We start from the raw sequence: 14,683 nt of genomic DNA, 5'->3' as shown, positions 1-14,683 counted from the left end.
CGTCTGAAAATCCAAAACATCACACGTTTTCACATCGTCGCTACTCCTAAACCGTTTGATGTACAGGCATGAGACTTTCACACATGAATGTCCCAACCCTTCTGGCACTCACAAAAAAGGAATTTTGTGGATAACTGTTACGGTTTTTCCGCAGGAACAATGTGTTCGGGAGTAGCGAATTTGCAAAATTCTGAAGACGCTTTGGACCTCCATCACCCCAAATGATCCACTTTTTTACATCGTCGCTGTGCCTACACCGATTTTTGTACAAACATAAAAATGAGCAACATAGTCCTCAAAAGCCTGCTGATACTCACAGTGAAATAATTGTTTTGATATCTCTTATACTTTTTCAGCTAGAGCGATTTGTTCGGGACCGTTTTTTACAGGATTTTGGAAATTTCTTAAAAATGTCCTTTAGATCATAATTTTTTACGCCTTTATTAAAATATTTCCAGCAAAAACCGATAGCAAGTCTTCTTCCCCTATCCGTTAAGAAAGAAACGCAGAAAAGATTACGTCTCTACCATTTACGGATCAGGAGATATGGAGCGTTGTGCGAGGCAAAGTTCTCCATTATAACCCAATGGGACTTATTGTGAGCAAAGTCTCTGCACTTTGGTAGACTGGCCACTGCAGGTGTGTGAGTGAGTTTCCATGACGACGGAACTCTGAGGGCCAGAGGGAGAGGATCAATTGAGATACAATGGCAACTTTCGACGCTCACCGCAGTTGCTGTGATTAATGTAGGAATCTGAAATTCGCACAGTCACTTCCTCTTGACATTTTAAAATTTTCACGTGACTTTCAGCTATGTGTCATTTTTCTCTCCCATTTTGGATTTCACATGCTTTCCTATTGGGCCTTTGCTTCCAACAGGACCTGGCATGATGCCCAGACACGACCCAATTGGCCAATACAGCACCACCCACCTGTGGGAAATGGCGCTACTGACCATTTTGGTCAAATATTGAGTTCTGGGCCCAGATGTGGTGAGGCTGAGTTGCTAAAGGAGGCCAATCTGACCCATGAACTTTGGTCATGTTTGGTGACATTAAGTATTGGCACCCCTATTTGAGGCACTTCCCAGTACAGGATTTGGACCAAACTGACAGAGTACAATCAACCGGTGATCCTGAGCACAACCATGTTAGCGGCTAATGGTTAGCATGTTGCTAATTGGAAGTAGCTCTAGGAAGCTCGGACAAACTTCTGCTTTACAGAGTCTGTACCTCCTTTATACAGAATGCTCCACAATAAGTTTGGGCCTCGTCACGTAAAGCATCTCCAAGTTAGGAGGTGTCAAACATCCAATGCTTTTCAATGGGGGCGAAACCCCTTATACTCCCTAGAAATGCAGGCCCACATATAGCAACAGTATATTCAAGTTTGAAATTCTACTTCTGCTTTGTTAAACGATTCAATGTTTAGAATGAGTTAGGAAATGTTTGGTGCCTTTCCCTCAGTTTTTTCTTCTTCTAATAATTCAGCTATTGTTCTTTCATGTTCAAATTCTTCAACTCTTTCAAATTCTTCAACTTTTTCAACTTCTTCAACTTTTTCAACTTGTTCAATGCTTTTCAGCTATTTTTTCTCTTCTTCAAAGATCTTCTGCATCTTTTGCTTAATCATTCAGCTATCTGCATTCACAGTGCATTTTCGCAGGAAATGCAAATTTTTCTAGTTCTTTATTCTTCTTCTTCTTCTTCTTCTTAGTGTTTATTCTTCCTAATGCGTTTTTACTGTTTAAAGTTTGATCCGCTTCTCCTCCTACAATTTTTCTCCGATTTCAACCATTCAACTTTTAAACTATTCAGCTTCTTCTGGAATGGATGGCTATGTCTTTTTGTACTTTTAACTCTTCAACTTTTTAAAATATTCAGCTTTTTCTGCAAATTTTCAGCTTTTTTTCTCCCATAGGAAATGAATGTAATTCACTAAAATTCCGCTCATTTCAGCTGCTTTTTGACAGCTTACTGCTTCAGCCTACTTTCAGCTAGAAACGCCAGCTATTGTTCTTTCATGTTCAAATTCTTCAACTCTTTCAACTTCAACTTTTTCAACTTCTTCAATGCTTTTCAGCTATTTTTTCTCTTCTTCAAAGATCTTCTGCATCTTTTGCTTAATCATTCAGCTATCTGCATTCACAGTGCATTTTCGCAGGAAATGCAAATTTTTCTAGTTGTCTATGAAATCTATTAGAGGAGATGAAGCTACAACATTCGCTTAATTTGTACTCTTTTTGGCAAATGTTTCAACCTGCTTAAAAGTCCATGTTCTTCATTCATTTTTAGCTTCACCTCACAGTGTCAGTAAGTTCATGGAAAAGCGTCAGCAGGCAGATAAAGATGCAAGAAAATGTTAGTAAAGATGTATGTCGATTTTGCCACAAAAGGCTTCTACATATATTTTTTCTTCACAGTTTTGGTCATAATAAAGGGAAAAAATAAATAAAAAGTCAAATAATTATGCTAAGACTTTGTTTCTTTAAATCAAAGCAAAGTCAGGTAGGCTACACATGATCTGTAACAGCCGTACAGCTGCAGGCGCCCTCAATGGTTTTCTTTACTCACCCTCCTCCCGTGTTAGTAGACCGGGGCCAGTTTGGTTTTGCACCGCAGCGGCAAATTGTGTCCTTTCACCAGTGAAGATTATTTACTCTTGTCATGGTCAGTATTTATATATTAGTGGCTTTTATTAATGTCCACCATTCTTCATAACTGACCTGGATAACAATGGCAGGTGAGAAGAGACACAGAGAGAAGCGATTCATTTAACTAATAACGCATTTTACCACTGATAAACACAGAGAAATACCTTTGCACTGATTTCTGTGCAAAAAGGAGCACCTTATATTCCTGAGCTCTGCGGTTTGTTACATAATTTCAATTTCAAAAAAGATTATTTTTGTAAGTTACTTTTCGACTTCTTTTGACGATTAAAAGGCTACACGTAAACATGTGTGACAAAAATGAACATGTGAGCCTTTACAGTAAAGGTGCCTACTGATATAGATTAATGAAACATCCCAACCCGACCTTAATAATGAATCTGACACCACTGGCTGAAAGGTGTCTCTAACTGCTCTGCACCTGATCCAAGCATCCTCCTGTAGTAAACTAACACCACTACCACTCTTTCCTTTGAGCAAAACATAAAAACACACAATGTGTGTTGCCAAAATTTAAAGTTTGACTTTTTCTAAAAGTTTTATGCCCTCCTTTGTTCCTTATAGAAATAGTTAAGAAAACATCAAGGTTTGATGAAAAACAGTCACTACTTTGGAAGAATGTGGTTCTTCATTAAAATAGGTGTGTGTGTGAATGGGTGCATGATCTAGGGGGGTGGATTATAAAGATATATATAAAAATGGATGAGAGTATGTAGGTATATATAAATAGGAAATTCATTTAGTTAAATTATATATTAAAGGTAGGAGTAGGAAGATACAAATACTTATATAAGTTGATAGTCCATTTCGAACCACACTCCATACCAGTAGGTGGCGGTAATGCTGCTTAAAGTTTGTTGCCAACCGCCAATAAAATCAAGAAAAAGAAGAAGAAGAATGTGGTTCTTCTCATCATTCATTCTTAAATGAAAGGCTAAAGGTTCTGATACTTCAAAATGAGAATTGTCATGGTGCAGCTTTGTCTGCTGCACAATGCACATATTCAGGACACTTTTTCACCTTCCATACAGCTCCGGTCCCACAGTTCAGTAATCAAGTACACCTGTCAGTCACTAATCAGCCAGCACTGAGCACACCTGTCAGCCTCCATATTTAAGCTCCCTGCATTCAGTCCTCCCCTGTCGGTTCGTTCTGTTACTTCTGCTTCTTCCGCTCACTACTGCTCTTTGCTGCTCACCTCATCCAGTCCGAAGTCCCTTCATCTCCGCCTGCCTGCTGTGGTTCTGGTCCTGATCTCACTTTGATCCTGCAAGTAGTCTCCCAGTCGTGCTGCTGGTCTTGCTGCTGGTTCCCAAGTCTCCACTCTGCCGCACTGCTGGTCTTGCTACCTCCGTGCTCTGGCTCCGTCCTGCTTGCCAGCTCCAGCCACTAACAGCTTCCTGCTCCAGCCTGGTCTGAACTCTGGTCACCATCCTCCACTATTCATCATAAACTCTCTTTAAACTGAACTCTGTGTGTTGTGTGTTCGGCTACAGTCTCCAAAACATGACAAGATTAGATTCTGTGGTAGACTTTAATGCAGGGTGCACTCATATACTCGTGGGCTAGTGTCCTGCAAGTTGTACATACATTCTGCCGCAAAATACGCCATTTCACATGATGAATGATCTACTTAACCTGTCACCATGTTCTGCTGAAATCTGATGACTAAGCATTATTTTAAATCAAGAATGACTAAGCAATGAGGAATCTAAAACATACAGAACATCAGCCTTGGAGGACCAGTTACCCACCCCAGCCTAATCTGATATTGTCCAACCCTAAGAACTGGAGGCCCCTTTGCTGGTTTTGTATCGTTGACATTTCCAGTAAACCAGCCATAGTGTACAAACCCAACAGAGAGTTGATTGGATATCATTGCAATTGTTATGCCATAATATGCCATGATAAATAATTGATCTCGGATTGGATTCTGAACAGTGGAAGAGTTTAACAAAGGAATTCCACTCTGGCTGCAAACATGAGACTCTTAAGGCTTGGACGGCCCTTTTTCCGAGCAGGAGGTCGGCTGTGAACCCTCCTAACAGATAAGTCACAGCACAGACAAAGAGCTCGTCACTTCAGCATTCTTCTGTAGACCTGTTCAACTCCACTACAGCTCTCTGAGAGCAGACAAAGAAGGCCAGACCATGAGGGCCTGGTTGGTCCTCACCGGCACACAAGCCAACAGCTGAGGGAGATTGCCTGGACCAGCCAAGCTTGATCCAGAGTCTGCTAGATGCACATCCAGCACCTGGAGAGGTCTCTCATCGCCTGGGGAACATGTCCGGGCAAAAACAGAGCTAAGTTGCTGTCTTAACCCCACCACCAGATGCAGGAGCAAAGATCCTGCATGCGAAACAGCTTTGTGTATTTTTCCTCAGCCTGTACAGGAAAGCGAACCCAGGTGGGGCGGAAAGCGGTGGAATTCTGAGGAAAAACCCTGCTCAAATCGGACTGCAGCTGGTTCAGAGAACGTGCTCACACCAGGCCTCCGACCCGACCACGCCGTTAGCCACATGCTGCTGCAAGGCTAACGCTAGCCTGCCAATAGCCAAGTGCTAGCCCGCTAGCGCTAGCCAAGAACTTCCCTCCTTCAACGCTCCTCCCGTGAATGGCTAAAACTGGACAGGACTGACACGAAACAAAGGACAGAGGTTTGGGCAGCGGTCTGAGGGTGAAGTTAAAAAGGTTTATTGGGAAATGTCTTGTGAACCGTGTATACCTGGCGTTTTGAACAAAGCCTAGCAATATAGCATTGCTAGCATTTGGTACCATGTCACTGTCGAGTGCGTTTTAAAGTTTTACCAGAAAGGTTACCTCCACAAGGGTTTCATCCGTTGATGGGACATTAATGTTTATGTTATCCAGCCACTCAATATGACTAAAATTAAAGCAAAAGCTTTCATTTGTTAACGCAGAGCGTCCGCTAGTCAACAGGATATTAGCCTTGCTAACATCCGGTTTCGGACCTTTCAAAAGGAGTCCGTTTTAAAGCATAAAGCGTAACTGTTCTGCCCCGCCATCCTCCGATGGTGTTATGAGCCTTATTCCCGCATCAACATGGTATATTAATGCCGGTTTTCAAGATAATTTTGATAACTATAGATTTTAACCAGGTTAGCGACGATCGCTGTAGCGACCCCTAGTAGCCGGAGGTAGAACCGCATAAACAAAGGCAAACGATTCTGATTTAAATGATTTTACAGGACAAAACGGTCCTCAGAATATTATTTCAACAAATAATGTTTTGTTTGACTTGGGCTTTGCATTGTGAATGGACTGAAACACGTGACAAATGTTTTTAGCTCCATTCCATGCTTTTGAAATCAGATCTGCTTTAACTTTCTGTTCTCTCTCTTTTCTCTTCATAGTAGGTACACCTGGTCTGGCGTTCTGTTAACTGTGACATCATCCAGAGAAGACGGCTCACCCGCTACTACCATCTAATGTAGAATAGATTACTGGATCAATGTGTGCTTCTGTGATTTTTTGTCTCTCTTGTTGTGTCTCTGCTCTGTCTTCTGTAACCCCAGTCGGTCGAGGCAGATGACCGTTCATACTGAGCCCGGTTCTGCCAGAGGTTTTTCCTTCCCGCTAATGGGTGGTTTTTCTTCCCACTGTCGCTTCATGCTTGCTCAGTATGAGGGATTGCAGCAAAGCCATGTACAATGCAGACGACTCTCCCTGTGGCTCTACGGTTCTCCAGGAGTGAATGCTGCTTGTCGGGACTTTGAAGCAATCAACTGGTTTCCTTATATAGGACATTTTTGACCAATCTGTATAATCTGACCCAATCTGTATAATATGATTGAACTTGACTTTGTAAAGTGCCTTGAGATGACATGTTTCATGATTTGGCGCTATATAAATAAAATTGAATTGAATTGAATTGAACAAGGATTCACTGAATTAATCTGATTATGATCAACCACTTTTGTCTTTTGTTTGTTTTGCATGTAAATAGTTCCTTAGCTTAGCTTCTTTTTATCTTCATTTTGCTTAGTAGTTTAGTTAAGTTTCACTAGCCTAGTAGAGAGGATTTGTTAATCGAAATATTGTGTTAATTCAGGTAAACAGCATTACATAGTGATGTTCTCTGGATGTTCATTTTATTTCTGTTATTAAATTCTTGAACTTGAAAAGAAGTTGTCACTCCTTTATTCTATGTGTGTGCAGGTTTTGCTGTTAAAAGATCGCTAGTACTCGAATTCATCCCTTTCAACCGTTGTCTTGATATCAGCTTAAGAGCTGATCATCACCAGACAATACTTAACAGACAGAGAGTTATTTATGAAACATTAAATAACTTTAAACAGTGTATAATTGCACAACACAATCTATCACTGTTTGTTTGGAAATGAAAGTAAAGTAAATTTATTTCTGTACAAAAAATAATGTATTTACTCTTCCTCAGGTGGCAGTCGGCTGGAATCAGTAGGGGAGGACGATGAGCTGTTTGTGGAGAACAGCATAAGTGGTGGCGAGGTGGCAGAGAAACCTCCGCCTGGCCAACGCAAACACTCCTTACCTCAGCAGCTAGATAACGCTGGAGTGAGACAGGTCACTAAGTTTCTTATATAACATGCAACCAAAATGTTAGGGTGAGCATATGAGATGCACTCCATTTCTTCATAAGTTGTGGTCTGCTTATAAAGACCGGGGGCCTCATGTATGAAAGGGTGAACAGCTTTCAAACTAAAAGTTGATCATAGGGAGAAATCCTGAAACTTGAAGCACACAAAAATATTCAGATGTACGAAACCGTGCATAGATGGGTCACCGCACGTGTTGCCGTGATACATCCAGATTTGCGGGAATTATGCAGCGGTTCATGTGTATCCCAGGCCACCCTGTCCCCGTCCCTAAAACCATAGGCAAATCAGTATAAATACCTGGAAGGCACTCATCACATGTCCAGATTACCATGGCAACGGTATTGTCAGATAGTCATCATTAGTTACGTCAGGTCAGCAGGATCTGTGAACACAAGCTTTTAAACCATAAAAGCTCAAATTCATGCAACTGAATTGAGTTATATTTCGGTGTATTTGGATGGGCTTCAGAACTCATTGAACCTGCTGCCGACAGAATCAGTATCAAGAATTGTCAGGAACCGAAACAGGGAGCCGGAGCCAGACACGGAACCACCCAAGGCTGCCCCCCACCCCCAATTGTTTTTTGTTGGTAGGCGCGCTTCATATATGAGGCTCCAGGATCCCTACACTATGGCTTTTTAGACATATTTGGTAATTCAATTCAGCTGAATTAATTTATACACTACCAAGTCCCACCAAATAGGTAATAGGAAAAATTTCTAAGGAAAGTTATTTCACCCCATCTTCAACAAGGATATTGGCATCAGATCCTGTTGAGCAACACATTTTTTCTTTAGATCGGACAGTCTGGGAGATCATTTGGTTCTGACATAAACACTGCATTGCCTTTAAAGGCACTAAAAAGTTTAACAAAGTGATGTTAATGTTTCCGATATATAGATACAGCATCCTGATCTAACAATTAACAGCAAATGGTAGAGAGAAGCCTCTAATGTAGAAGAGAGACTGATTAGAACACCTGACTCTGAGAACAGAAAAGGGTTGTTACTGTATGAACAAAAAGATAAATACTAATTCATCTGAAAGTTGTCTTTTCTGTGTATCCATCTCCTTTCTAGGAATATCAGATAATTAAGAAATCCGCCCGCTCCCTGAGTACCATTCAAGTAGAGTCTCCATGGCGACTGGCACAGCCATCCATTATCTCCTGCATAGTCCTGATGAAAGGCCAGGGGAAGGTGAGTGCCATCCTCTGACACATATGCATATCTAAAGCTAAAAGGCTCTGTAGGTGAGCCTTGTAGCAGTCTGATTACAAGTGTAGTCTTTTTCATATTGCGTGTTTTCTTTTGTAATACATACAGTCACATTGAAGATGTGCTGCTGCTTAATCAGGGATTATATTGTGCATGTACCTGAAACCCCACTCCTAGCTGGGGATCACTTAGGGATTAGTTTTAGAGCGATATTCAAATTGGAAGATCGGAGGCTTGATCCCCACCTTTACCTCTTGTTTAGTGCATTGTGCTTGTTTTTATTACATGAGGAGGTCGCTGGATATCACTAATTTTAGTGATATTTATTCATAACTAAAATTACAGTGAAATACACTGTAATGCATGTTCTGCTGAAGCTGATTAGCTTCAAGCATTAAGTGTGAATGTCTTAGCAGCACCAGAAACAGATCACACAAATCTTTAATCGTGCAGAACAGTTTTATTTAGCATACAGGGACCCCAGAGATTTGACAGTATTCTTCTTTGAGGACATGGATAGTGTCACCTGCATTAATATTGTGTAGTTTTGTGACAGAATAAATTATTTTTTTCAACAGACCGTTAAGATAAAGGTTTTTATCTTTGTAATGCGCTGTTTTAGGTTGTGGTTCTTAACTAATGGATTTATTTAAATTCTCATGCTCCAGTATAATAGTTTTTTACTATCGCAATGTTAATGGATTTTTCCCTGATTCTGTCTGAAAATGTCTCCCCTTTCATAAGGAGCGATTGGGGGTATTTGGGATTTCAACTTCCCGTGACACATAGTCAGTATGTTTTAGCTGCTGGCTAGTTTGCTCTTCCTGACATTAAATGGGCTTTGAGAGGAAATTAACTTTTTCTTCCTGAGAAAAAAAAACAATGTGTACTAAAAACCTCTGACATGAACACCAAATACATCGCTACCAGAGAAAACAAAATGTTGGATATGTTAATTAGCTTTTTTGTTTGTTTTAATCCAAACATGTGACAAAGCACAGAGGAGTTTCTAAGGACCAACATGGGGTGGTGGAGAACAGAGCCTCAGACAGATAGGTTGCATAGCAAAAAATGTACCTGCAAATGTGGAATGTGATTATGGGACCAACAACTGTGGTGTGAAGTGCAACGTCAGGTCAAGTGATTGTGCAGGGAGGTGAGAGTCAGTTAGTGTATGAATGCAGAATTCCTTTTCGCCATTCACTGTGATGTTACTTCTACAGGGCCTTGGGTTCAGTATTGTTGGTGGACAGGACTCAGCGCGTGGACAGATGGGCATTTTTGTGAAAACTATTTTTCCTCATGGAGCTGCAGCAGCTGACGGGCGACTGAAAGAGGGTAACCATTCCTGTTCATTCTCTGGATAGCTATATATTCACAAAACCTTTGACTATGTAACACAGCATTATAGTAGAAAGTTACAAAATAGATACAGTGCTCATATTTTAATTGATGTCAAAGCATCAGAGCTTTCATCTTTCACAACAGTAAGACATAATACTGCCAATATTGACAGTATGTTTAGTTTAACATAAGCATGTAACTCATGTGTACTCATGCTCATGTTAAACCAAATGTGGTCCCAAATGTGATTTTATTTATATAGATCCAAATCACAACACATGTCATCTCAAGACACTTTACAAATTCAAATTCAATCCAATCATGCAGATTGCTCAAAAAGTTTCCTAGCTAAGGAGACCCAGCAGATTGTGTCAAGTCCTGACAAACAACATTCACTCTTCATGAAAGCGTAGAGCCACAGTGGCCAGTCATCTGCATTGTCCATGGCTTTGCATCAATCCCTCATACTGAGCATGCATGAAGCGACAGATGATCTGCCTCCCCTGGATTGTGTCACAGCTAACAGAACACCAGATCAGGTGTACCTACTATGAAGAAGAAAAAGAGAGAACAAAAAGTTAAGTTGAAATTACAGCAGACAATGCAATCTGGAGAGCATTAGGAGAACTCAGAAGAGTGAGAGAAATAGACCCTGATGTCCTCCAGCAGCCTAAGCCTATAGCAGCATAACTATAGAGGTAGCTCAGGGTAACATGAGCCACTCTAACTATAAGCTTTGTCAAAAAGGAAAGTTTTAAGATTAGTCTTAAATGTAGATGGGGTGTCTGCCCCATGGACCAGAATTGGGAGTTGGTTCCACAGGAGAGGAGCCTGATAGCTAAAGGATCTGCCTCCCATTCTACTTTTAGAGACTCTAGGAACCACCAGCAGACCTGCAGTCTGAGAGCGAAGTGCTCTGTTAGGAACATACGGGGTAATCAGAGCTCTGATATATGATGGAGCTTGATTATTAAGGGCTTTATACGTTAGAAGAAGAATTTTAAATTCTATTCTTGATTTAACAGGAAGCCAATGAAGGGAAGCTAAAATTGGAGAAATATGATCCCTCTTGTTGATTTTCATCAGAACTCTTGCTGCAGCATTTTGGATCAGCTGTTGGCCTTTAAACTGCATTTTGTGGACTTCCTGATAGTAAAGAATTACAATAGTCCAGCCTTGAAGTAACAAATGCATGGACTAGTTTTTCAGCATCACCCCTGGACAGAATGTTTCTAATTTTGGCGATATTCCAGAGGTGAAAAAAGGAAACTCTGGGAACCTGTTTAATATTCAATTCAATTCAATTTTATTTATATAGCGCCAATTCATGAAACATGTCATCTCGAGGCACTTTACAAAGTCAAAATCAGTCAGATTATACAGATTGGTCAAAAATGTCCTATATAAGGGAACCAGTTGATTGCATCAAAGTCCCGACAAGCAGCATTCACTCCTGAAGAAGCGTAGAGCTACAGGGAGAGTCGTCTGCATTGTCCATGGCTTTGCAGCAATCCCTCATACCGAGCAAGCATGAAGCGACAGTGGAAAGAAAAACCACCCATTAGCGGGACGGAAAAACCTCCAGCAGAACCGGGCTCAGTATGAACGGTCATCTGCCTCGACCGACTGACCGACCTACTAATATGGGATTTAAATGACATGTGTTGGTCGAAAATAACAGCATGGGTTGTTTTGTTTTTTTTACCTTATTCCCATAGGCCAATTTAATGCAACCCAGATTAGGTGATTGATTAAAAAGTTTATTTTTTGAGGACTCTGGTCCAAAGATGACAACTTCTGTCATGTCAGAATTTAAAATCAGGAAAGTTAAAGTCATCCAGCTTTTGATGTCATCAAGACATGCCTGTAGTTGAAGTAATTGATTGGATTCATCAGGATCGTCTAGGGAACTGGTTACTTGTTTGGAAAGAAAAAGGATTCAAAGTGGAGTTTCTCTTATAAGATTCTAATGACCAGAAACAGGGGACCCAGAATTCAGCCAGACAAGATCAGAATGTGTTTGTGGAATAAACTGCTGCAGGTCGCAGGTGAATCACCAGGGTCAGGGACAGGAACCACTGGAAGCGGAGACTTTGCGGGGTGAAACAGTCACTGAATTATTTATGGTCACTAACCTTCTCACAATCCAGGAGCAGGCTGGGATGGTGAGTGCTGGCTCCTGTTGGTTGGGTATGTTGCTGGTGATGCCCTAATGCGAACCGGAGTCCGGTCAGGGAAGTTCTCAGGGTTTTACTCCTGGGAGTGGCAGGAGCTTGGTGGTCAAAAGACAGGCACAGAAACATGATGAGGCAGGATGATCAAGGGGAATAACCAGAGTCGGAAATCTGAGAGCAGGTCCCGGGTCAGAGCCAGGTAATCTGAGATCCAGGGAAAATCCAAAGCAGAATCCTGGGGCAGAGTCAGGGCACAGAAACAGGTCAGGATCCGGGTAGCACAGATAATCAGGACCGACAGGGGTTAGGCAGGCTCAGAGAATCAGGAGGCAGAAACAGGTCAGGCAACAGGCACGCAGGCAGGATACAGAAAACGCTGGATTAGACTCACCGGTGGCTCGTAATAATCTGGCACAAGTGACTGGTCTGAGAGATGGTTATATAGGCAGAGGTGCAGGTGAAGGCTGATGGCAATGGGGTGGAGCTGCACAGGTGTGTCAGATGGTGAATCAGACGAGCACTAGTGCCAATATCATGACAAAGATCTTCTATGTCAACAACTTTGACAAGGAAACATTTTATTGAGCAGTTAGAAAAGCCCCTGGACAGAAGATGTTTCAGTAAGAAATTTCACAAGGTTTCAGATATGTGGATGGTATAAAAAATAAGCCAAGAAGTCAAATATTCATATTTTAAACTTTATTAAATCCTGCTAGACATTTTTCTATAACCTCAGACAGAACCCAGGCTTCTATTTAACAACCTTCTTGATCTTCCACATGTAATGAGATGTGAGATGAGATGGCACACTGCCACTGCTCCTGCAAAAAATGGAGGTGGCTGAGTGAATAGGAAATCTTCTCCCAGCATCAGTGTTCAGGTATATTAATTACTATCTGAAAATGAAAGTCTTGTCACAGCATACTGAAGCTCTCGTGTAATCTTCGCTCCGGCACGATCATGTTTTCAAAGTTTAGCCTGAGCCTCAGAAGTGCACGTCTTAAGGAACCTTTGGCTTTGTGCAAAAAATATTAATTTTGTTCCTCTTGAACATAAGTATGGAACTAAAAGGCAGAAAAGGGCATCAAAAAAGGAATATTATAGTAAATTATTAGATGAGAATAAAAGTGATATATTAAAAACATATAAATTATTTTAAATAATGTTATTAGAAAAGGATCCAAAGAAATTAATTATCCACAATATTTTACTAAGAACAATATAAATATTGACGATATGTCCTTTGCGGTTCACAAATTCAACAAATATTTTGAAAGTGTCGGCCCAAAACTAGCAAAAAAAGACAAAACTCTTATCCTGGAATAACAGTGAGCTGCAATGAGGTACTTGCAACAAAACATTCAATGTTACTCACAGCAGTGGAAGAGAGAGCTCATACTGAGCTATTGCTGAACAAAGAGAGGTCAGAAGCTAGATTTAATAGCCTGAACGAAGAACAAACAGAGGGTCTCACTAAACAGAACAGACACTTAACTCAGGATGCAGGACTGCCTCTATTTAACCAGGGAAGACATTTTGAATTGAGAAAGCTTCCTAGATGGGAATCGAAACGTCTTCAGCTTCTGAATAGAAGTCCAGTTGTTTTATTATTAACCTTTTTGGAATGCAATACTTACTCTGGTTGATATTTTTTACTTTTATTTTAGCCTTGATAAATTCATTTTCTGTTCTCTGCTCTAGAACTAACTTCAGATTAGAATAACTGTTGTTTTTTTTCATTACTGATCTAGTGTGTAACTCTGTGATTTTTTTTTCCAAATTCCAAACAATAAAGGAGTTTATTTTCTTATCTTAACGGAGCAATAAGCAATATTTTACTACTGTGGGGTACTTGAGCACTGTCTGTAGGCCAAGATAAGTTGTATTACAAGCTGCACCTCTCTATCTTCCCTTCAGCTGTCCCCTGGCTCCTCCTTTTCCTTCTCACACCTCCTATGTGCATATTTGTAAAGGAAAAAAACACAGCAAAACAGCATCACCTTTCAGAGGAACATTCCTAGTGATGAAGTAAGTCATAACTTTATAATGCTGTTAGGAAGATAACATTTAATCTGCTGATGGTAGCATTTTAGGGCAGGAAGGGGTAAGCCCTGAGTGGCAGCTGTTCACATGCACATACACGCATGCACAGCCGGCTTAGCTATGTAAACAAGACTGGAGAACAACATAGAGAGATACAGTGTGATGTCAAACCATGGCCCATCTGAAATATTAACTCTAGTTCTTCACATTACTATTTTTTAGTTCTCTCTATCTAAAATAATGAAATTTTGTCTATTGCTCCTTAGAAAAAATGATCAAACTGGTTTTCTTCACGACATGACATGGACAAAGGGCAGTGAACACCAATGGGTACTTTTAGTCATTCAAGAATCAAGAATCTTTATTGTCATTATCTGTTACCATAATGACATTTTTGATGTGAGAGAGACCTGCTCAGAATGCACAAACATTACACATGACATTCAGACACAGAAAGATGTAATTTTATTTCTTGAAATTAATTGATTGCACTGGCCAACAATCCTGCTTGAGAAGCTTAAAGTGTGCAGATCGTCCTTAGCAGCTAATAAAACTCATGTTTCAGTCAATAAGTCAGATCGAAGTCCCTTTACAGATTATATAGTTTACTGTGCAGTAAGATATGAGGTATGATAT

The 14,683-nt window shown here is 40.6% G+C and overlaps 1 protein-coding gene across 8 annotated transcripts in view; it reads left to right on the top strand.

Moving 5' to 3' along the window:
• LOC118556053 (PDZ domain-containing protein 2-like) overlaps positions 1-14,040 on the top strand; it is a 106,813-nt gene extending 92,773 nt beyond the window's left edge. For all 8 annotated transcript variants that reach the window (XM_036130995.1, XM_036130998.1, XM_036130996.1 and 5 more), the window contains 4 exons: positions 7,089-7,234; positions 8,349-8,468; positions 9,710-9,824; positions 13,922-14,040. In XM_036130995.1, coding sequence (XP_035986888.1) covers positions 7,089-7,234; positions 8,349-8,468; positions 9,710-9,824; positions 13,922-14,025 — 485 coding nt within the window. In that variant the 3' untranslated portion in view covers positions 14,026-14,040. The remainder of the gene's footprint in view (positions 1-7,088; positions 7,235-8,348; positions 8,469-9,709; positions 9,825-13,921) is intronic.
• Positions 14,041-14,683: the final 643 nt, after the last annotated feature.

Source organism: Fundulus heteroclitus, unplaced genomic scaffold (genome assembly GCF_011125445.2).
Source record: "Fundulus heteroclitus isolate FHET01 unplaced genomic scaffold, MU-UCD_Fhet_4.1 scaffold_40, whole genome shotgun sequence".
In the NCBI taxonomy this organism is placed as follows: Eukaryota; Metazoa; Chordata; class Actinopteri; order Cyprinodontiformes; family Fundulidae; genus Fundulus; species Fundulus heteroclitus.
The sequence above is the reverse complement of the archived record's forward strand: the minus strand, read 5'-3'. Positions and strand labels throughout refer to the sequence as shown.